Genomic DNA, 21,626 nt, shown 5'->3' on the forward strand with positions numbered 1-21,626 from the left:
AAGACAAAAGCGATTTGCCAGACTCCCGCGCAAGTCAACAGAACTGAGAGATACTCTGCTGTAATTTACATCAAGGGAGGCCGAGCCACCTGTCTTCTTGTCCAGAAATAAATGGCATCCATCAACTGATGAACTTGTTTCTCTTGCCTCCTGATCTTCTGGTCTTTTTTCTTTCTTTTTTTACATAAGGAGCATTTATATCCTCTCTATCCAGGCAGCTATTGCGTAACGATCTCTCCTTTTATTCGCCGCACCTCAGGGGAGTTGCAGAGGCTCTGACCTCCGGACTGATGTCCACTGGGGAGATGCTGGCTTGACCGGACAGCCTCCCGGCTCCCCCAGCCCAGCCTGGGTTGCTACTGGGCATATCTGGCTTCCTGTGACTGGAATTCAAGTTGATGAGTTTTGTTACTCCTTAGCTGCAGAAAAGGGTTTACCAAGAAATGAAATGAAAATGCTCTGTGGCCCGGCACCCTCTTAAACAGAGCTCTCTTATTTCTGCACATCTGCCATACAATCATCATCAGTATTTTAACCCCAAGGCCCTGCAAAATCCAGAACTGCTTTCTATAACATTCAAGTTCTTCTTTTTTCCTATAAAATGTATGCATGTATTTATTTATTATTTTTGGCTCTGTGGGGTCTTCGTTGCTGCCCAGCCCCAAGGTGCCAGGGGCTCCTGGTATGGAAACCCGGGCCCATCCACAGAGGCCAGGATGGTGGCAGGACACGCCTCTCCCATCCCCCTCGAACATCTGTTCCTCTTCTTGGTGGTGTGGGCCTCAGCTGCTCGTGAAAGGGATCAAGCCTCAGAAGGCTGTTCTTCTTTGAAGCTGACAGCTTGGTGCCTGTGGAAATGTGGTACTATTTCAGGATTTCATTTCAAAGAGGTTTCAAAAGAGTGAATCGAAGGCTCGGTTGAATTGCTTATTATGGCTCTCCTGGCCGCCCGCGTCTCGGTTGTTGAGCCCAAACACAGCATCTGCGACTTTGCGCGTCATCCACAGGCAGGTGATCGTTCTAAATTAGCACCTGGCTCATTCTGGAGGGCTGTAACTCTTCTCGAGCCTTTGCCCAAGAAGCAACCGGGCCTTTAGCGGCTTGTACCTTTCTTACATTATCTGTGTTTGAAATGATCCACCAGGGAGTCTATCTGGTGAATGACATGAGTCTTGTTTATGTCAAGCATGTCTTAAAGACACCAGAAATAAAGGCCATGAAAACGCGACTATGAAACGTGGGTGGCTGTGACCCCCCTGGACCCGCCGAGGCAAATGAGAGCAAACTGGCTTCCAAGGGAAGACGGGGCACAAACAGGAAGGCTCCGGGCACTGCGGGGGGCTCGGGGCACGGCGCCAGGCCACCCACACTGTCTCCGGGATCTGCCATGCTGATGGCAGGGCTCTGGGCCGTCCCTACCTTCCCAGCCCAGCCCTCGTCCAGCTCCCTCACACCCCCCCCACCACGCTAAAGCCTGGTCATCTGTTCACACTGGCTTTCCTGCGCAGGCTGAGGGCCTTGAGCACCGAGTCACAGACAGAGCATCTCACACGTGCCGATGAATGACAGAAGGAACCATCTAGTAATCTGAGGAGAAAGGTTTGACATACCGACAGTAATAGGAAGGGGAGGGGATGTGGGAGTCCACTGGAGCAGAAATTGAGAGAGATTTTGGGCACTGTTCTTTTTTTTTTCTTTAGCGGTACACGGGCCTCTCACTGCTGTGGCCTCTCCCGTTGCGGAGCACCGGCTCCGGACCCGCAGGCTCAGCGGCCATGGCTCACGGGCCCAGCCGCTCCGCGGCACGTGGGATCTTCCCGGACCGGGGCACAAACCCGTGTCCCCTGCATCGGCAGGCGGACTCTCAACCACTGCGCCACCAGGGAAGCCCCTGGGCACTTTTCTTTATGTAACTACTCTGTACCTCAGCAAGGAAAATATTATGGTTTCAAACAAATATGAAGCCAAGGCACTGATGTCCCGTGTAGACAGCGCCTGTGCACCACCGAGCGGGTAAGTGAGCCAAGACTCGTGTTCCAGACTCTCTCCCCCAGGGGCAACTACAAAGTGTTTGGCTTGGACTGAAGCGAGGCTCTTTAGCAGGAACCCTCCCTGCCTTTCCTCTGCTTCAAGAATACTGGTCAGTGCCGCATCCTGACTCTGGGGGGCACTGGGCACCTTGCTGTCCTCTCAAAGCAGCCTGAGCATCGGCTTTCTCCACCTTCACGCAAACTTCCACGCAAAGATCCAATGGCCAAGTTTCCATTTCAGAGGCAGAGTCATCACCAATCTAAGCCGTCACCCTCAACCAGCCAGAGCGCACCACGAGGCCACCAGGTGACTGTCCTTCAGAGTCCATTATCCACAGAAACGGTTTTCCCTGTTGTGTGTCATGCCCACCCCCCCATCCCCGTAAGACACCTGGAGAGAAACTCCATCCATCAGGACCTTGGCAAGGAAAGACTGGCGAGGCCTTGCCCCATCAGGATTTGTCCTCACGCCTCTGCAAGCAAGGCCTCCAGCTACACCCCACCTGAGAGCCTTAAGGCAAAAGTGCTGCTGTGAGAAAGGCTTGAGGCCCCAGCCTGGCCCTGCCGCAGAGGGAAGCATTGAAGAGGGAGCACGGCACGCACTTCTGTGGCGTCTGGTGCTGCAGACTCAGCACGTGGCTCCCCCAGAACACGGTGGGCGTGCCGCTCCCTGCCGGCCGCCACCCCACGAGGGGGCGGGGGCACAGGCCTTCCAGAGGGACTCCCTGCCCATGCCAGCCCCAAAACAACAGTTGGCCCAGCTAGAAGAAGGGCTGGCTTCTCCTCTGCCTTGCTTCTTTTTGGTTAGATTCTGGAAGATGATGTGGGATATTTTCATAAGGCAGGAGAAATCCCTAACTCACAGGTGGCCAAGATAAAATCCTTGAAGACCATGAGCCAAAGTCAAGTGGGAGCAATTTTCTAAATGTTGGTGAAGGAGAACCGTCACGCAAAGGTAGCTGCCAGTAAGACAGCAACAAGCCAAGGAGGAAAGCAAGGCACGAGACAACCAAACCTCTGCACAATGAGTTGTTCTATTTGCTACACATTTTGACCCACAGACAGACTGTACCGTTAAGATGTGCCCCTGGTCAAGGTCCGCAGCTGCTGGAAGGATCTTTTCATCTGGAAGATGTATCACCAGCTCACTGAGCCTGTTCGGCAACTCTGCGAAAGCCAGTTTAAGCTGCCTTCTCACTTCACTCTGCACTCACAAGAGGAGACCAACTTCCGATACCTCCTCAGACTCCAGGAGACCAGATGCTGTGACAAACTTCCCAGCAAAATGAATGTAAGAAGATGATCCCAGGGCGCTCCTCGGGGGCGGGCACAGGATTCTGCGGCTTGGACGTATACTGCTTTCAGGTGTGTTACTGCCACCTCCTCCCTGCCAGGGCTGCTGATGGGAAATGCTTTTGTGACAGCACAGGGGATCTTGGGCTCAGAGCGCCGAGGCCCTACTGCATGTGGCAGCCTGAATTGGGCAGCAATTCCTGCAGGTGAGAAGCCACCGCCTTCGTTAGGTAGGTCATTGTCCCGTAAGCCCCGCTGGGAGCACTGTCGTAAAAGAAGTGGCAAATGCCCGTGGCTTGGTCCTTCTCCAGCGTGTCCGTGGCACCGATCGACATCTGCAGCAGGAAAGGGCAGAGGCAACACGTGAGCAGAGCTGGCGCTACCGGCCCAACGGGGGGACAGATGGCCTCTGCTCTGGGCACCGTGTCCCCACCCGCCCGAGTTGGCAGCACATCACTGATTCTAGGATGGGAGGACGGCTTCTTCTAGCTCGACTTTGGTGCAGGCTAAGTGGCTGGTTTACTTGGGGCCAGACATGTCGCGAGGCTGGTGCTGGCACTAGAACCTATGCTGAAATGGGCCTGTCCATCTCCAAAGGTCTTTAGATCTCCCAGTGGCCACTGTGCCATTTTCAAACCAAATGGTTGACATTTTCCCACCATCTGTGATGACATTATCTTTGTTCAAGAATATTTCCTGTTGGTCACAGGATCTCCAGCCTCGACAGAGATAAATGCCAGCCAAGCCGGCTGCACTGCCGCGTCCCCACCTTGGCTCTGGGCACACCCACCTGGTCCTGCAGGAACAGCTGGTTGGCCGTGTGCACGATCTGGTCCACATGGATGATGCCCCCAATGCTGTTCATCTCCGTGTCCGAGAGCAGCGTCAGCACCATGATGGCCTCCACCAGCAGCTGCCGGTACTCAGGCTGCGGCACTCGGTTCAGCACCGACTCAACGTGGACAGCAAACTTGATCTCCTGTGGGGTCATCTGCCAAAGGGACCAGCAGGGGGTCACGAGTGAAGCGAGCACAGACACAGTCCTGTCACCCACGCTGCCCACAGCACCCAGTGGCTCAGCGTAAACGCTGCCTCCTCTCCGGCCACTTTGCTACTTCTGCCCACAGGAATCCTCTGGGGCAGGAAGCTGAGAGCTCTGCCCTGGGCATCAGTCAGCCTGGTCCTAGCATTAGTCACCTATCCCGCTGGACTGCGACTTCCAGGGGCAGGGCCGTTTCTTATTTCTCTTTCTTCATTATTCCTTGTGGTGCACAGCATGGTGCCTTGGGTGGTGTAAAAACTAAAAGGTCAATTTTTTAAAAGAATGAAACCAGGGAAGACGACTGTTCCCTGCCGTGGGTCCCATAAGCATGGCGAGCAACTTTGCTCTTCTCTTAAGAGAGTTTTCAGAAACAAATCTAAAGATGTCGACAGTCCAGACATACTCTTTCTGAGGGGAAAGAGAAAAGATGATGCAACAAATGTGGGGAAAAAAACTTTGCAAAACTTGAGGGTTAAGTGTCTAGAAAGATCGGATCTACAAATGCCCTGTATGTAACAAGCTTGAAAGAAGGGCGAGTGGTCAGAGTCCAAGAAATAAAGCACTTAGTGAAAACTCACGGCGTTTGGGTTTTTCCCATCCTACCTCTCGCGTCGTCGAGGATGGGAGCACATAACCGTCGATGGACAGACCGTGACACTGGAGGCAGAACACGCATTTCACATTTCAGTCAGATTCCAGAACGTGATTAAAAACGGCGCGCACACGCTCAAGTCGCTCTGCCCTGGAAGCCAGCACGAGGACTGGCACACGCCAGACTGTCGGAGTTATTTTTAGAGGGCTTGTTCTCACTGCCCACAGGCTGTGTTTTTCGATGGAACCAGCAGGCATCGTTCAGATCTCACCCGAACAACGCCCCAGGGAGCTGCCGGGTCCTCCTCTGTGGGAGCTCCGAGTTTCACTTGGCAACCCGGCCCTGGCGGCTGAGAGGCCCCCTTTGGTGCCAGATAAAGGGAGATGTGCATGTTTCCTGCTGGCGAAGTGATACTTCTATGCCTTTGCAGGCATCTATTTTTGAGATTTCTATAATAAGCACCAATCACAAAAGACTAGAGCACATGCACGCACACGCACACCCGTGTATATAAATAACCAGCGCTGGCTCAATACAAAATGCTGCTTTTTCATAATAAAAGCATCTTGGTATGAAGCCGGTGGAAGCCCGGCCCCAGGAACAGTTCTGGGCTCACAGGCTGCCTCCTGACTCCCTGTGCCCTGGAGACAGCAGCTGCACCGCCTCCGTCCCAGGTGGGCTGAGGATGCAGCGGCAGCAAACGCTCCTTCCTCCTGACAAGAGGCCTCTTCGGGCCCTGCCCCCACGTGGGGACCGGAGTTCAGCTGTGAGGACAGGGACCCCTCTGACCTCTCCATGCCCAGCTCCACGAGGAGGACCTCACAGGGGACATAACGCAGCCGAAAGGGGCTGCAGTACGGGGTCTTAGGGATGCCTCTTCTCTCCTCGCCTCTTCTACTGTGAAATGAGCTAACAAAAGTAGTTTAGGGAAAAACTCGGTCCTGCCTGTGGTTCTTGGTTTGCACAGAAGCTTCTAATGGAGGCAGACAGTCCCTCTGGTGGGGCCCAGGGAGACACCGGGACGCTCTGAGGCTGATGAGGGAGCGAGACAGGAGGCGGGGGCAGGGACCAAGGGGCGTGGCTCCTGCGGCTGTTCTGGGTCAGCCGGGTTACGGCGTTTCATCCAGAGCTTTCCCTGCCTTCTCTGGTTCTTGCCTACCTTCCGACTTTTCTGCGTTCCTAAATTACGTCAAAGGTGGCCCCCCACAACCTGGGCTGCCACCTTATCTATCTTGTTGGGTTTCCAGCCAGTGTTTCTCAACCAGTGGCAATTTGCCTCCCGGAGGACACTCGGCAATGTCTGGGGACATTTTGGTTGTCACACTGGGGGGGGGGGTGCTACCAGCATCTAGCGGGTAGAGACCAGGGATGTCGCTTAACATCCCACAATGCACAGGGCAGCCCCGGAAGTGAGAATTACCCAGCCCCGAATGTCAATGGTGCCGAGGGGGGAGAAACCCTGCTCTAGGCCGTGAGCTACCTAAGGTTGGGGCTTATGCGCCTGTTCTGCAGCCGCCTGCTACCTGTAGGTGCCAGCACGCCTCAGCACCAGTGCCTATGGAATGCAGCACAGTGGCCAAGCTCACCTTCTGAAGGATCTGCCACACCTTCTGGTAAAATCCCACGGGGACTCTGTTGATGGCCCCGTCCAGCCTTCTCCTGCGCAGCCACTGGCCCTGCTGCTCCCCCCAGCCGATGTGATGCCCACCTGAGTCTGACGATGACGTGCCCGTGGGTGAGGATGGGGTGCTGGACCTCTGCAAGACAGAAAAGGTGCGGCCTTCAGAAGCCTCACAGCCGGCACCCCCTGGCAGTGCTGGTCACCGAGAGGGCGGCTCCGTAAACCAGTCAACACCACCAGCTGGATTCACTCCTTCCTGCCCCGGTTCGTTTACTAAGCTCCTTCCGTGCACTCTTCCCAGCCCCCAAGAGGAAGTACAGCATAAGAAGCCCCTGACCCAGCGGAGAGGCCGAGCAGGTCAGGGGGTGGGCTCTGGGGGGGCTGCGAATCCCGACTCCACATCGGCTGCTCCAGTCTCTGACTTGCCGCGAGCACGCTCAGCCTCATCTGAGCAGTGGGGCACAGGTGCGCACCCCGAGTGCAGATGCGGGAAACCCTGGGAGCACGCCCGGCCGTGGGGTCGGCAGGCACTGCTGCTGGAGGGCTTGGGGAGGTCTCGGACCTGGAGGAGGTGACTCCTCGGGCGCCGCAGCCCACCGAGACCAACGCCACAGTGACCACTTTCCTCCTGTGGTGCCGCGGAGAGCGGTGGTCACTCCCCTGCAGTGCAGCTGCCACGAGAACACAACACAGCGCAGGGCAAGGCTCTGGAGCCCTGGAAGGAGGGAAGGCTGGAACCCACGTTTGTGGCGGGGCCTCAGGGGCTATGGTATTTCCACCTTCCTTTTCAATCGCTTCCTACTTTGCCTGTTCTCAGCACGGCACTTTATCCTAATTTGGGGCGATGACCACCTCCGAGCCAGGAGCCTTTGCTGAGGCAGGAGGGGTATCACCTCCTTCCCACCTCCTCCCCGAGGCTGGATTTATTCCGGCCTCCACGAGGGAAGCGCTGGGGCAGGGCCAGCAGTTTTGCTTCTGCCTCGGGAGCCACAGGCCCGCCCACGACTGCGGAGGCAGCTCTGAGAGGCTCCCAGTGGGGCCTGAGACCAGGCCTGAAAGCGGTTCCCTCAGCGGTGGCCTCCCTGCGGCAAAGCTCACACCTGCTTTCTTCCCGTGGATGGATTCTCACCCCTTGGCCTCTGGGTCGGGGAAGGGATAACCTTCATCCTTACACATTATCTCTGTTCTGGACTACCTGGCACTTTCGTTTCTCAGTGTGCAACGTCAAATTTAAAGGTTTAAAATGCAATCCCAATGTCAAGCAGGCCAGCAGGGCAGGGGTCTTCTTGGAGCGCATTGAGACTTCATCGGATGTTATTTTGAAAAGGCTGTTAGGCTGGGTTATTCCATTGGGCTCATTACTGCCATTTAAATACGGCAACAATTAGATACAAATAAAAGTAATTACAGCCACGCTCATCAATGACTCAGCTGGTTTTCTGCCTCTAGTTTCGCAAGGAGGATTCAGACTCGCCTCTGCAATGAGAACACTTCCTAGCCTTCCATCTCAGCTGCGGCCTCAAGCCAAGCGGGGGGGCATTCTGCGTACAAAGTGCCAATCAGCACGTGCTGGCAGTGGTTCACTCCCGTGACTCAACGGAAAGGCACATAACCACTGCCTCGAAAGTTCCAGAAGCTCCTGGGAATTGGTGAGAAAAGTGCTCCTCAGTCATACCCCACCGAGGAGCATAAGCAGAGAGCTCAAGATGGAAAAACAGAGCTCAGTTCCACAGGTTCTCGGCTTTCTTTCTAGCCTCTACTCATAATCATAGTCAAGTGGAAACACTTAAACCTGTTCACATCTTCGGAAGTGAGGGAGGTGGTGGGAGCACGAGAAGGGCAACGAGAGGATTCAGACACCATAAACGAGAAGGAGGTGGCGAAGGGGACAATGGCTGGGACACACTGTTTACCACAGACTTGGAGGAGTGTGCGCTGCCGGATGGGGCCTGGCTCACAGAAAAGAGCTACAAAACAAAGAGAGTCCACTCAGTCATGTGCAATGACACCAAAGGATGCACGCAGAGAGAAGGAACATAGAACAGCCTCAGAAACAGCCAAGGAAGGAAGAGGCAGAGGATGCGGGTGGCCACAAGTTCTCACTCACCCCCCCAGGCAGATGGCCTGCAGAGCAGCGGGCAGAGCTCTGGGCTCGCGCAATAGAGGTCCCGGGAGATGCCTTCTCTGAGTGCGGAGTGTTCCCATATCTAGTCAGGTGTGGAGGGTGCCCCATCAGGTTAGCACACGACTTATTTTCCAAACTCCCAGCCATGAAATGCTAATCTTTTATGTTAATTTTGGAAAGAGGATAATATACTTCTTTGATATAAGTGGCCAGATACAAAACTTGTGCTGGCTAACGGAATCTAAACCCAGCAAAGAAAAAAGGTGATCATTTTGTCCCCGTAATATGTAAGGACGGCACTAAATGGAGACGGAAGGAACCACCCATATTCAGCCACAGTCAGCGGCCATCGGGATGTAGGTAACAAGAGGGACAGTGCCACCTAGTGGTGGGCAAAGGAAGATGTTTGGAAAATCTGTTCCTTACTTGGAAAGAGCATAAATTCGAATGAGACAGCATGGACGTTTTTCCCTGGGACAACACAGAGAATCCGCGTGTCAGTATGTGACTCCTCTGAGCTCTCTCACAGAGACATTAAATCATTAGGAAAGGGGCTCTGATCTTCTGGATGGAGGAGGCAAAGGAAGTATGTCACAAGGGTGACATAAAAGAACAGTGTCCTTACATTTTCTTTTCCTTCCAGGGTTAAATTCCCCCAGGCAATCTAGGGACAGGAAGTAGCAGTATTCTTTCTACTGCTATAATCAATGACCACAATCTATTTGTCCCTATTTCTTCCCTTTTTTTGAACAGAAACTCCTGCGGAGGCAGAACCCGGGACCATCCCTTTCACATAGCCTCCTGTAAAATCCAAGTTTGATACATGGATTTGTTTAAAGGCGCAGGGCAAGGTCATTTCTCCTGCTTTCAAGTCCAGTGCTCTGCCTGTCCCCAGGGCTGCCTCCCACAGCCTGCAGAGTCCCCTCCACCCAAGCATGTTGGACGGGCAGAACCGTTCTCCACCCACTCAGACTCTCTGTACTCACAGCCTTGCTTTCCCCATTCAAGCCAGAAAGAACATGAAGCACAGTAAAGGAGGAAACAAGACAAAGATGTTTCACCTGTTCATCAGCACTAAATCGCCTAGTCATCTGAAAGTAAAAATACATCAGAAGATAAACAAAAACCAGTTTCAAATCAAGGATGCCTTACTACTTCTATCACCCTCTAGATTGTCCAAGGAAGTGTTGCTCCAGCTGCAGGGTGTGACCCTCAGTGCCTCACAGACTCAATCTACTGAGTCATCATTTGAAATGGAGAAGAAAATCCGAGTGTGTCTCTCACTGCAGGTCACAGTCAGAAGGAAAGAAACTATTTCCTACTGTAGATCACTGTCAAGTCCTACCACAGTAACCGGCACATTAGGACTGAAAGGCTGTTGACTTGCGGTCCTGTGGGATCAGTTGAGAAGGAACTTACTGTGAATTAAATAAAGGTGAGCACAAAAGAGACACCTGTGGATGGTGGAAAATAAAGGTGTCTCTGTTTCACCTGAAGGACACATTTGATGGAGAGATGATTCAGTTACCTTTTGCGCGACTCTACTTTTTAAATGGCTGTGATCCATTTGAATGACTAGTTCTCGGGCAACAGGCAAACAAGGGGAAGGGTATTTTCCAGAATGCTCGCATAACACCTTAACGTTAAGGATGAGCATGTGGTGGGTGCACGTGAGTGGCTCTGGGATGTCTGGGCACAGGGTGTGTTCAGATTCCAGGACAGAAGGGATGGCACGTCCTTTACAAAGCAGGCTGTACCCTGCATGCCTTGGGTTTCTATCACTTTCTGACTTGAGCCCAGATAGGAAAACCACTTCTTTCCTGGCACCGAGAGCTCTTCTTACCTGTTTCATCTCACTCCTCAGCCTGTTGATGCCACTCCTCTCGGTTTTGGTGACTCCAGTATGTCCCACCTCATGGATGGAGATGGCAGGGCTGGATGTGGAGGAATGGATAGGCCGCACTGGAGAGGAAACACACACATCGTTCTTAGAAACGATATTTTGTCCACCCTGAGAGGAATGCATGCATGTGCTTATTTTTTTAATTAATTATTTTATTTTATTTATTTTGTTTTTGGCTGCGGTGGGTCTTTGTTGTTGCGCGTGGGCTTTTCTCTGGTTGTGGTGAGCGGGGGCTACTCTACTCTTCGTTGCGGTGCACAGGCTTCTCATTGCAGTGGCTTCTCTTGTTGCAGAGCACGGGCTCTAGGCGCGCAGCCTTCAGAAGCTGTGGCTCACGGGGTCTAGAGCGCAGGCTCAGTAGTTGTGGCGCACGGGCTTAGTTTCTCTGCGGCATGTGGGATCTTCCCGGGCCAGGGCTCGAACCCGTGTCCCCTGCATTGGCAGGTGGATTCTTAACCACTGCGCCACCAGGGAAGCCCGCATGTGCTTATTTTTATCCGCGTCTCTCTCTCCCACTCGACCATGCACTCCATTAGAGGTGGCCGTGTCTGCCCTGGCCAGCGCTCTGTTTCCAGCACCTGGGGCAGCGCCTGCTACACAGCACAGGCTCAATATGTGTTTGTGTGGATGAGTGACAGAGTGAACATCACTTAAGCAGCATGCAGAAAACACTGAGTGGCCAGGAAACCCTTCAATGATTTGGATATGTTTTTTAAAATAATTTTTTACTTCTCCAAATGCACCCCCTTCCTTGCAGAAAACTGAGACCACCTAATTAAGGTCCAGCCTTGGGGCCGGAGAGGGAAGTCCTGGGAGAACAAGCCGACCAAAGGCTGGAGGTGGCGAAGACACACAGAAGGGGCAGGGAGGATCCGTCACCTGGCTCCACTCTGCTGCCCGCCCTGCCCCCACTAACCGGTTCTCCACGGTGTGCTCACAACGATCATTCTTAAAGGCACGTGTGACCATGTCACTGTCCACCTCGAATCCTTCTTCAGGTTAAAGCCTCACAGGGGCACACAAAGCCCTACCGACTTGAGCCCACCCGCCGCTCTTAGCTGTCCCCTCCAGGCCAGCCACTCAGCACTGGGCATTGCACAGGCGGCTCCCTCCTGGCCTGCCTGCTCCCCTCTGCCAGGTGCGTCCTCTCCTTCTGAAGGCCCGACTCTAAGGTCATTTCCTCGGGCAGCATCCTCTGCGTGCCCTGCCTTCCCACCCACCCCACCCCCGAAGCCATGGGAGTAGGGCACTGCCCAGAGGAGTAGAGACAAATAAGGAGCCAAAGGACAGCACAGAGGGAGGACCCACAAAGGAGACACGACGATTAGCCAGAGAGGGAGGAGGGACACTGGGAGAGTGGAAAACGGAACCCAAAGGGGTCTGGGAAGCTACAGTGGGGCCTGTATAGAGTGGGCATTAGCTGAAAATACTCATCTCCGACATCTCAGGATGTAATAAAAATTCTAAGACTATTTGAGTTTCCTGATTTATAAAAATTGAACAATTACAAAGGACAATTAACAAATGATGCTGTACGCAAAAAGACAGGACCTCTTCTGGCCTTGCTTGCAATTAGACATATTTATGGTTTCAAGTGACATTACTCTGTTTAATAACAATTTTTAGTAATTATCTGTGTCAAACCACATATATTATTTTGATGAGCAGAACACATTAAATATTAATCTTACATATTTACATTTCAAGGACTGTGCATTTGAAAGAACTGAAAATTACTTTTGGAAAAGGATCTTGACCATTCCTCAGGAAAGGAGAAAACCCACCAAAACACACCTGATCGCACGATGCCAGTTTGGTTGCCTGCTGGTGCCCACTCTAAAGAAAAGATCCGAAGTACCCAATGTCCTTATTAAATAAAAAGAATGACAGCCCACACTGCATTTCTTTGGCTTGATGAAACAAATTCACAAATGTGTCTGCAAATCATTTCACCTTATTATGAGGAGGGTAAATGATAATTGCTTCAATTATAATTAGGGAGCATTTGAGAACAGAATTCCACCAGGACTTGGGCGATTATATTTCCTAGCACTGTAAACAGGGTTCCGGTACAGATAAAAAGTGAGAGAGAGCAAGAAGGGGACGAGGCAAACTCACTCAGCAAGAAGGTGCTGTGAGGCTGCAGAGGGCTTTTATCTGGGCCCATGAAGGGTGATGGGGGTCTAACTGAAAACCAACCCACACTAAAGGTGGGGCCCTCAGGTGCTGGGAAAAGACAGCCCTTGCATGCTGACACCTTGGTCACCTCACCTGCTCCTAACCCCTGTGCACAAGTGACAGTGCCTGGACCAACTGCAGAAGGAGGGAGGCCGCAGGCCAGGGTGTGCACCACGCCCACATGGGACCGCAGCTCTCCCAGCCAGCCGACGAGGGGTCACAAAGCCCTACAAGTCACAACCTTAAACCTAGAACTCTGTCCATCTCAGTGAAGTAGGAACCTGCTACCCAAACATTATGTCCCGAATCGCGATTACTGGTGTTGATCTGTATAGAAATGAAGCAGTTCCAGGCCACGCTGGACACGTCAGTCCAGCCCTCTCTGACCCCCTCCCCTCAGTAAGATGGGCATTTACTTACCGCTTCTTTCAACACCAAACTCCTTTCCACTTAAAATATGGTGTAGGAGATTTTTCATATCGAAAGGGCTGAGGTTCATCAAACTTTCAGAAGCTTCTTCTCCTAAAAACAAACATCGTGTAAGTGTCCCGACACAGGCCTGGTGGCAGGGGAAGGTAGAGTGGCGTGGGCGTGGGGTGGTGGTGGAGACAAAGGGTACTGTGGGAGGTCTCCCTGCTCAGGATCACCTCTCTACTGCTTCAGGACTGAAAGGTACCGATCCTTGGTGATTCTAAATGCTGCTATTTAAGTTGTATATTTTCTTAACTCAGACGCATAATTTTTCTCACTGTAATAACCCCCAATGTTGGAATGCACCTTGCAGTTGATTTACATATTTAAATTGGTAGGATTTCTCCCAGCAGAGGTTTTATGAAATGGGGGGTGACATCTTACCACAAGGAGAAACAGTGAGGAACTCAGATGTCAGGAGCAGAGCAGAAGATTCTAGTACCTCATTTTCCCTAACCTATGAAATTCAACACCCTGTGCTGGTTGGTTTGGCGGAAGTTACATCTAAACGAGAGAATCTGGTGAAGCCGTGAGCCCACCCAAAGGCTCAGAAGCCCTGGTTCCAGAATACTTGAGCAGGGCTCCCCAGGGGCGGGTGGGTGCAGGAGCTGTTGGAGCCGCGCGTGAGAATCGCACCTGAACAGTTCAGGCTCCGCGCCAGCTCCGTGGCCATCACCTGAATGATGAGTCCAATCCGGAGTCTGAGCATCTCCACGAAGAGGCTGGGCTGTGCCCTGACATACATCGCCAGGTAAACCACAATCTCCTGACACAGACAGACGTGGAGACAGGGCTTCAGAGACTGGCTGGTGGCGGAGAAGCCCCTGCTGCCCCGAGACAGCCCTGCCCCTCCGTGGCCAGCTGACCTGTGTGAGCACGGCGATGCTGATGTCCTGCCCGCTGGCTTCGTAGATGAGTTCTGTGAGCTCCTCGGGGGGAAGAGGCCTAGGAAGGAGCATCAGGACACAAACACCACGAAAGATGCCTCCTAGTCCTCTATGGAATATCCTCATTTTCCTGCTGGAAGTGCTCGAGTGACAGTGTCTATAAAAAGACTCTCTTCCTGAATGGTGGACAGCACTGATGTTTTCCCCCCAGGTACCGCCCCCAAACCTGAGGCCCCAGGTTGAAAACTTACGCAGAGATGGTCTTCTCCCGGGGTTCTGGCGGCAGGCCCACCGTGAGCTGCTTCTGGTGTGACAGCAGGTCCGTGCAGGCCTACACATTTAGGAAAAGGGGGAGGGGGAGGAAGATTAGCAAAGCCGGTGGGGAAGGATCACTGCCAATAAGATCATAAATTTACCTTTACAAACTTTATGACCCATGCTGCTATTTATTTGAAAATTCATACACAGACCCCAGACTGAGCAACCCAGCCAGAGTTGGGTCCCCGTGATCTTTTTGTCCCCAAAATGTGGTCCCAGGCCTGGCTCTGCAGGGCCTATTAGTGGGTATTTTATGCTCACCCCCTGTAGCAAACACACTGGATTCCCTGATATTCCATAAGGAGGATGAGTTGCTATGAGTCCTAAAATACTGATGTTAAGAGTTAATGACCATATTATAGTCCTAAGTTGCCAGTTTCCCCATTATTCACATATAATAAATACCATCACCTTACTAAAACAGTGAACTTGGGGACTTCCCTAGTGGCGCAGTGGTTAAGAATCCGCCTGCCAATGCAGGGGACACGGGTTCGAGCCCTGGGCCGGGAAGATCCCACATGCCACGGAGCAACTAAGCCCATGCGCCACAACTACTGAGCCTGCGCTCTAGAGCTCGTGAGCCACACCTACTGAGCCCACGCGCCATAACTACTGAAGCCTGCGTGCCTAGAGCCCATGCTCTGCAACAAGAGAAGCCACCGCAATGAGAAGCCCGCGCACCACAATGAAGAGTAGCCCCCGCTCGCCGCAACTGGAGAGAGCCCATGTGCAGCAATGAAGACCCAATGCAGCCATAAAATAAATAAATGAATGAATGAATGGGGAAAAAAAAGAACCTGAATGTCATAGAAAGCAGTTCTGGATTTTGCAGGGCCTTGGGGTTAAAATACTGATGATGATTGTATGGCAGATGTGCAGAAATAAGAGAGCTCTGTTTAAGAGGGTGCCGGGCCACAGAGCATTTTCATTTCATTTCTTGGTAAACCCTTTTCTGCAGCTAAGGAGTAACAAAACTAATCAACTTGAATTTCATTTCCTCTGCCTGTCTTCCAAGAGCAGTGGGAGGTCAGGACAGAAGGCCCAGCTCTGTCTGTATAATAAACAACGTGTTTCCTTTACAAATGAAGGTGCTTGCCTCCAGCTTTCCTAATAGGAAGACGGCACCGGGCTAGAGAAGACAAACAGACACCCTTCACGTGCATGGTGGTTCTGACCTCAGCCAGGACTTCCACTTTCTTCTTGAGTAGGCCAGAGATGTAGCGGATCAGACCCCACTCCTGGTTCAAGCCGGCTTTTCCATAGAGCTCACTGAGGAGGTTGTGAACAGTGACCCCGTGCTGTCCAGAGAGATTTGTGTCCCAGCTGGGACCCCTGTCAAGACATGGAAAACCCCAGAAGTATGGCCCAGAACGTTTCAAGGCCAGATTCTCTTACAATAGAGCTCACTTGGCAGGGAGGGGAATGAATCACCACGCATTCTGCCAAGTGCCTGGGGGCTTCCCAGTGCCTTTGAGTCTCACCGAGAGGGCTGCGTCGTCTTCTGTCTATTTGAAACAGAAGCCTAACATCAGGAAATGATGAGATCCTGGCCTCACCCAGCCTTCTCATCTTGGGAGGGCAACACTAGTAGGTAGAGAAGGGGATGGGAGTCTGTTCACGGTGAGTCTGGGTAGCTTGGGTGACTATGACCATGATGTGGCTTGTTGGAAGGCCAAGAAGCCTAGGACAAAGAGCAAGGAGAAGAGAGAAAGCTCAACCTAGTGAAGACCACCCACTTACTTTATTACATACAGAATGTACAGAATGTCCGCTTGGTCCTGTAGGTTTGAACAGTCTTTCAGCTGCTCAGCCAGCTTCTCACAGTCTATGTTGCCGTGGTCATCTCTGGGAAACTGGAAGTCATCTTCCGGGGCCTGTCCATACAAAAGCCAGAAAGCAGGGGAGGGGGGCTGAGCATGCCAACTTCCAGAAGACCAGGAAGTGACACACCAACCCGGTCTTGGAACTCTGCTGCTGTGCTATGCTACAGGTTTTCATTGTATCTTTTGGGGCTTTTTGTTTATATTTCTGATCGGTGAATCATTGTGTTAGTGGATGTTTGCAGGGGACTGAACTGAACAGGTTAAAATATGTGTAAATTTTATTTATGTAAAGGTCAAAAACAGGCAAAACCAACCCCTGGTGTTAGAATTCATGCCAGCAGTTACCTTTCGAGTGGAGGGGGAGGAAGCGACCGGGAGGGACACAAAGGGCGCTTGTTACGCACACGGGTCTGTTGGCTCAGTGATAATTCATTGAGCTCTATACTTATATTTTATATACTTTTCTCTATATATGTTAAACTTCAATAAAATGTTTTTTGAAGGCAAAACACACACAAAAAATATGTGAGTTTTAAACAACCTAAAATTGTGGTTAGGTTAAAATAGTCTCCAACAGACGCTGAATCTTTCTGATAAAATCAAAGGGAACTTTGGATAAAATAACAAATTATGGGAACTAGTGGGGAACACCCTGGGATTTTATTCTGCAGAGGAATCTTTTTCTGGTTTTGTGCCCTGCTCCACAAGTAGCCCGGCTTTGGCTGGCTGGCACAGCTAGGACGGGGCTGGTAGCGAGCTAGCTCATTTCCTCTAATGTGACACAGATTCTGATGAGTAGGCAGAATGTCAGTGGCCATCTCCTACACGCAAAATATAAAGGTTTGCATCAAATTCAGTGTGCATACTGACACAAACCAGAACCCAGAACTTCTAATCCTGAAAGTTCTGGATACCAAGAAATGGGCTCCTTTGAGTTCAACCATTTAAAAGAGTTCTTGGGGCTACACCAGCACCAAAGAACATCACACTTTTTGAAAAAGTGATTCTAAATACTTTACCTTTTTTAGGAGTGGCTGAGGACAGTCAACAAGATTCAGCGATTTACGGTGGGCACTTAGGACTTTAGTCGGCAAAGCCATGGGAACAACTAGAAAACAAACGAATAAAGAGAAAGCTCTTCGGAGCAGGAGGAAGGATAAAATACTTCTTTTAAGAGGTACGGTGGCTACTCCCTATTCAGTACAAACCAAGTAAGAAATGATTACTTACTTAGTTTCACTGATTTCAAAAAGAATTTTTCATGTGGCCACATCATGTGCTAACTCTGGAAATAAGAAATGAGCAGGACACACACAGATCTTGCTTTAAGGAGCTGAATTCCACTTTTCTCTCTTAGAATTCAGGGAAAACTACATAGCATCTAGGACTGGAAGGAGACTTAGAAATGATTGAGTCCAGCTTCTTTTTCTTTCAAATGTGGAAACTGAGAACCAGAGAGGGTTTGTCCAAGGTTTGTCCAATGACCTTGTCATTTGCCCAAGGTCACTGGCCTTCTCATAATCGAGGTGTACCAGCTTCCTGTCCACTGTGTGTTTCACTTTGCCACTGCTGGGTGTTAGCGCTTCTGTTTTTTTAACCACCTAATTAATTAATTAATTTTTGGGGCTGCGCTGTGCAGCTTGCAGGATCTTATTAGTTCCCTGACCAGGGACTGAACCTGGGCCCCAGCAGTGAAAGCACCGAGTCCTAACCACTGGACCATCAGGGAATTCCCCTTTTAACCACCTTTAGATGTTATCAGTATTTATTCATTAAGCCATCTCTGTCTGCCAGGGTATGTCATATCACCTTGGGAAAATAGGAAGCTTTCCAGGTAAAGATGAGGTATATTTAAAAGGCATTTATAGGGCTTCCCTGGTGGCACAGTGGTTAAGAATCCACCTGCCAATGCAGGGGACATGGGTTCAAGCCCTGTTCCGGGAAGATCCCACATGCCGCGGAGCAGCTAAGCCCGTGCACCACAACTACTGAGCCTGCGCTCTACGGCCCACGAGCCACAACTACTGAGCCTGCGTGCTGCAACTACTGAAGCCCACGTGCCTAGAGCCCATGCTCTGCAACAAGAGAAGCCACCACAATGAGAAGCCCACGCACCGCAATGAAGAGTAGCCCCTGCTTGCCGCAACTAGAGAAAGCACGTACACAGCAACAAAGACCCAACACAGCCAAAAATTAAAAATAAATAAATTTTAAAATAAATAAATAGAAGGCATTCATAGACCTTCAGGTAACACTAGTGGATTAAACATAAGTTTTAGTTTCTCTTAAACCCCCACTAACACTACAAAAAATAATAATTCTTAAAAAGGCAAATCCTAAAGAATAGGGAAGCAGGAGAGAAGACAATAGTAACATTTTGGAAGTGGGAAAGCTGAAGGATGAAAACATTTAGTGGACACAAGGCAACCAAACCCAAGACTGCAGTGGGGAAAACCAAGAACCAGTCAGATTTCTAACAGAGAATCCTCAGAAGTCTAAGGAGCTTGCTGCTCCATGGACCTCTAGACCTTGGGCGTCCAGAGAGGGTAACCATAAGAAGGAAGATGGAGAAGAAGGTGTGTGAGAGGCAGTGAGCTCCCTAGATGCCTTGTGCAACTCCACACAGCTTGGCAACTGCCTTGCTCACCCTGATAGAAGGCTAGAAGGTCTCTCCGAAGAGGGTAAAAAAGGGGTGGTATGTGTGTCTCTGGAGGGGATGCTGACCCACATGTCTGAAGGTGTGGGTACATTCCTTGGGGGAATAAATGACTGTATAGCTCGAGGCAATCAGACCCTTACAGGTTAGAAAGGAGATTGCAAAGGAGATCGCAGAACATCTCTGGGAAATCTGCCCTGCCTTCACCCATAAACCCAACAGGCCCCATTTACAGGTACAGGCTTGGAGATTCTTATATGCATGAGCAGTTAACCAAGGAACACCCAGCACTGGAGGAAAGACTCTACTCTGGAAGACAGAAACCAATACAAACAGGAACAATTGACTTGGGGGAAATGGAAACCATTTAGGGAGAAGAAAATGTAAAAACAAAAACAAAAAGCCCTGCCATTAATTCTTAGAGTAATAAGAATTATATTGCATTCATGAAACAAGAACAGATACAATTCAGAGAACAAAGATTTAAAACATGACAGCAAAAGTGGAAAAACTCAACTGAGCAGGTGGAACAAAAAGTTGAAGCAATTGCCCTCAGAACAGATCAAAAGACAGAGAAATGGAAGACAGGAGAGAAACGATAAAGACTTCTTCAGGAGGTCAACACTGGAATCATAAAGTACCAGAAAGAGAGGACAGAGAAAATGTAGGGAAGGAAATGAGTCAAGGAATTTTTCAGAAAAACTTTACAGGACTGAAAACCATAAATTTCAAGATAGAGAAGGCCCACTGAGTAGCCAACACAGTGGATGAAAATACACCCAGAACAAAGCACATCATTGAAATTTCAGAACCTGAGAGAAAATCCTACAAACTTGGAAAGAGAATAACAGTTTATATTTCAAGGATCAAAAATCAGAATGGGGCTTCCCTGGTGGCACAGTGGTTGAGAGTCCGCCTGCCGATGCAGGGGAACACGGGTTCGTGCCCCGGTCCGGGAAGATCCCACATGCCGCGGAGTGGCTGGGCCTGTGAGCCATGGCCGCTGAGCCTGCGCGTCCGGAGCCTGTGCTCCGCAACGGGAGAGGCCACAACAGTGAGAGGCCCGTGTACCGCAAAAAAAAAAAAAAAAGAAATCAGGATGGGTTCCGATTTCTCAGAAGCAACACTGATAGCTAGAAGACAATGAAGAGATGCTTTCAAAATTCTTAAGGAAAATTTATTTTCAATCTAGAATGCTATACCCAGCCTAACTCTCAAACGGAGAATTTGTAGATATTTTCAGACTTGAAAGGTCTCAACAATTTTACCCACCATGAACTGTTTCCTAGGAAACTACTGGATGTCCTCCACCAAAATAAGATAGTAAGCTAAGAAAGAGGAAAAGTTGAGATACAGAAAACAGGAGAGCTAACAAAGGAGACAAGGAAGTCTCCCAGATGATGATGAAGGAACATCCCAGGATAAGATCTACATCCTGGACGTGGAGGGTGGCCAGGCCAAAAGGGGCAGTGAACTCCAGAAACAAGCAAGTTAAGGGCTGTCATTACTGTGCCCTCTTCCATTGCACCATTTCTTAAAACCTACTGAAACTGTTCTAGAATGTATTCCACCAAAGGAATAAATTGAGAAAGGGGAACATGCCAGAATCAAGAAACAGGGAACCCAACTGCAGAGACAAGCAAAGGAGATTCCAAGGATTATCGTAAAGAAAAGACCCAGGATGCCAGGTATGCAAGAGGCTTAGAGTGCAATCAGCCAGATGGGAGGAAACTTTTGGACTCTAAGAAAAGCAGTGGAACCGTGAGATTCATACATGATTCACCTTGTGGAAATTTGTATTGCGAGGCCATTGGAAGGTGTAGAAAGGAAGCGAAGCAAACTAAAAGATAGGGCAACTGTTAACTTTAGAAAAAACGAAGAGGAAAAATGATAATGTAGTATATTATTATACTGAGTTGGGAATAATATTTGCATACATACAATGACAGAAATAGTGAGTACTGATTTAACTAAACCTTAATACAACTGCATGGATAGGTTAGGGGAAGTGAAGCAGAGGAGTGGTGATTTAACACAGCTGAATTCCTCACCTGCACAAGAAAAAGTCAACAGATACTGAATAAAATCGATGCATCAAAGACAGCACTACAGACACATTATTTAGAAATATGTAAATACCAGGAGAAACAACTAAGAGTTGAAAGTGGTTGCCTCTAAGTAGAAGGACTGGGGGCAGTGAGGAGGGGAGAGGTGAGGCAGGAAACAGCTGCATTTTGTTGTCGTTTAGGATTCTTCGACTTTTACATTATGCTCATGCATTACTTTGATAAAAGAAGTTATTTTAACAGGCAGAAAAGAGTTAATAATGTACATGGAATTTCCAAACCCTTTGCTTTTGCCATCACGGAAAGTATATCCCGAGTGGAGTAGATGGCACTGAAAACATGGCTGTCCTCTGTCTTCTTACAAAGAGGTGGCAGATAGCACTTCGAGGATGTGCTTTGCAGGAGGTGGTTGATATACTGGTCAAGTTCATCCTGGCTTTCTATAATTACACAGGTAAGAAAAAGAGCCAGTGAAAACAAGCTGCAGAAATAACCTAAATGCATAATAGTGATTACGTGTAGCATGAAGTGCTGAGTAGATTTAGTGAAAGACAACATTTTGATATAGATATTTGACCTCCACTCTACCCCTGGAAAGTAAAGAGATTTACATAGATAATG

The 21,626-nt window shown here is 50.1% G+C and overlaps 1 protein-coding gene across 15 annotated transcripts in view; it reads right to left on the minus strand.

Moving 5' to 3' along the window:
- Positions 1-3,043: 3,043 nt before the first annotated feature.
- PHKA2 (phosphorylase kinase regulatory subunit alpha 2) overlaps positions 3,044-21,626 on the minus strand; it is an 81,916-nt gene continuing 63,333 nt past the window's right edge. For 3 of the 15 annotated variants that reach the window (XM_027099724.1, XM_027099717.1, XM_027099730.1), the window contains 16 exons: positions 21,272-21,445; positions 17,303-17,391; positions 16,201-16,334; positions 15,942-15,965; positions 15,636-15,792; positions 14,394-14,473; positions 14,122-14,299; positions 13,892-14,021; positions 13,205-13,306; positions 10,547-10,665; positions 9,765-9,794; positions 8,492-8,545; positions 6,544-6,714; positions 4,969-5,022; positions 4,114-4,314; positions 3,044-3,658 (listed from right to left, as the gene is read on the minus strand). In XM_027099724.1, coding sequence (XP_026955525.1) covers positions 3,488-3,658; positions 4,114-4,314; positions 4,969-5,022; positions 6,544-6,714; positions 8,492-8,545; positions 9,765-9,794; positions 10,547-10,665; positions 13,205-13,306; positions 13,892-14,021; positions 14,122-14,299; positions 14,394-14,473; positions 15,636-15,792; positions 15,942-15,965; positions 16,201-16,334; positions 17,303-17,391; positions 21,272-21,445 — 1,868 coding nt within the window. In that variant the 3' untranslated portion in view covers positions 3,044-3,487. Of the gene's footprint in view, positions 3,659-4,113; positions 4,315-4,520; positions 4,774-4,943; positions 5,023-6,543; positions 6,715-8,491; positions 8,546-9,764; positions 9,795-10,546; positions 10,666-13,204; positions 13,307-13,639; positions 13,760-13,891; positions 14,022-14,121; positions 14,300-14,393; positions 14,474-15,635; positions 15,793-15,941; positions 15,966-16,200; positions 16,335-17,302; positions 17,392-21,271; positions 21,446-21,626 lie in introns of those variants that run through there. The other 12 variants (XM_027099718.1, XM_027099722.1, XR_003431294.1 and 9 more) reach the window with 12 other exon arrangements.

The sequence above is a fragment of the Aethalodelphis obliquidens genome, unplaced genomic scaffold (assembly GCF_003676395.1).
Source record: "Aethalodelphis obliquidens isolate GAN/ISIS:26980383/991018 unplaced genomic scaffold, ASM367639v1 scaffold137, whole genome shotgun sequence".
Taxonomy (NCBI): Eukaryota; Metazoa; Chordata; class Mammalia; order Artiodactyla; family Delphinidae; genus Aethalodelphis; species Aethalodelphis obliquidens.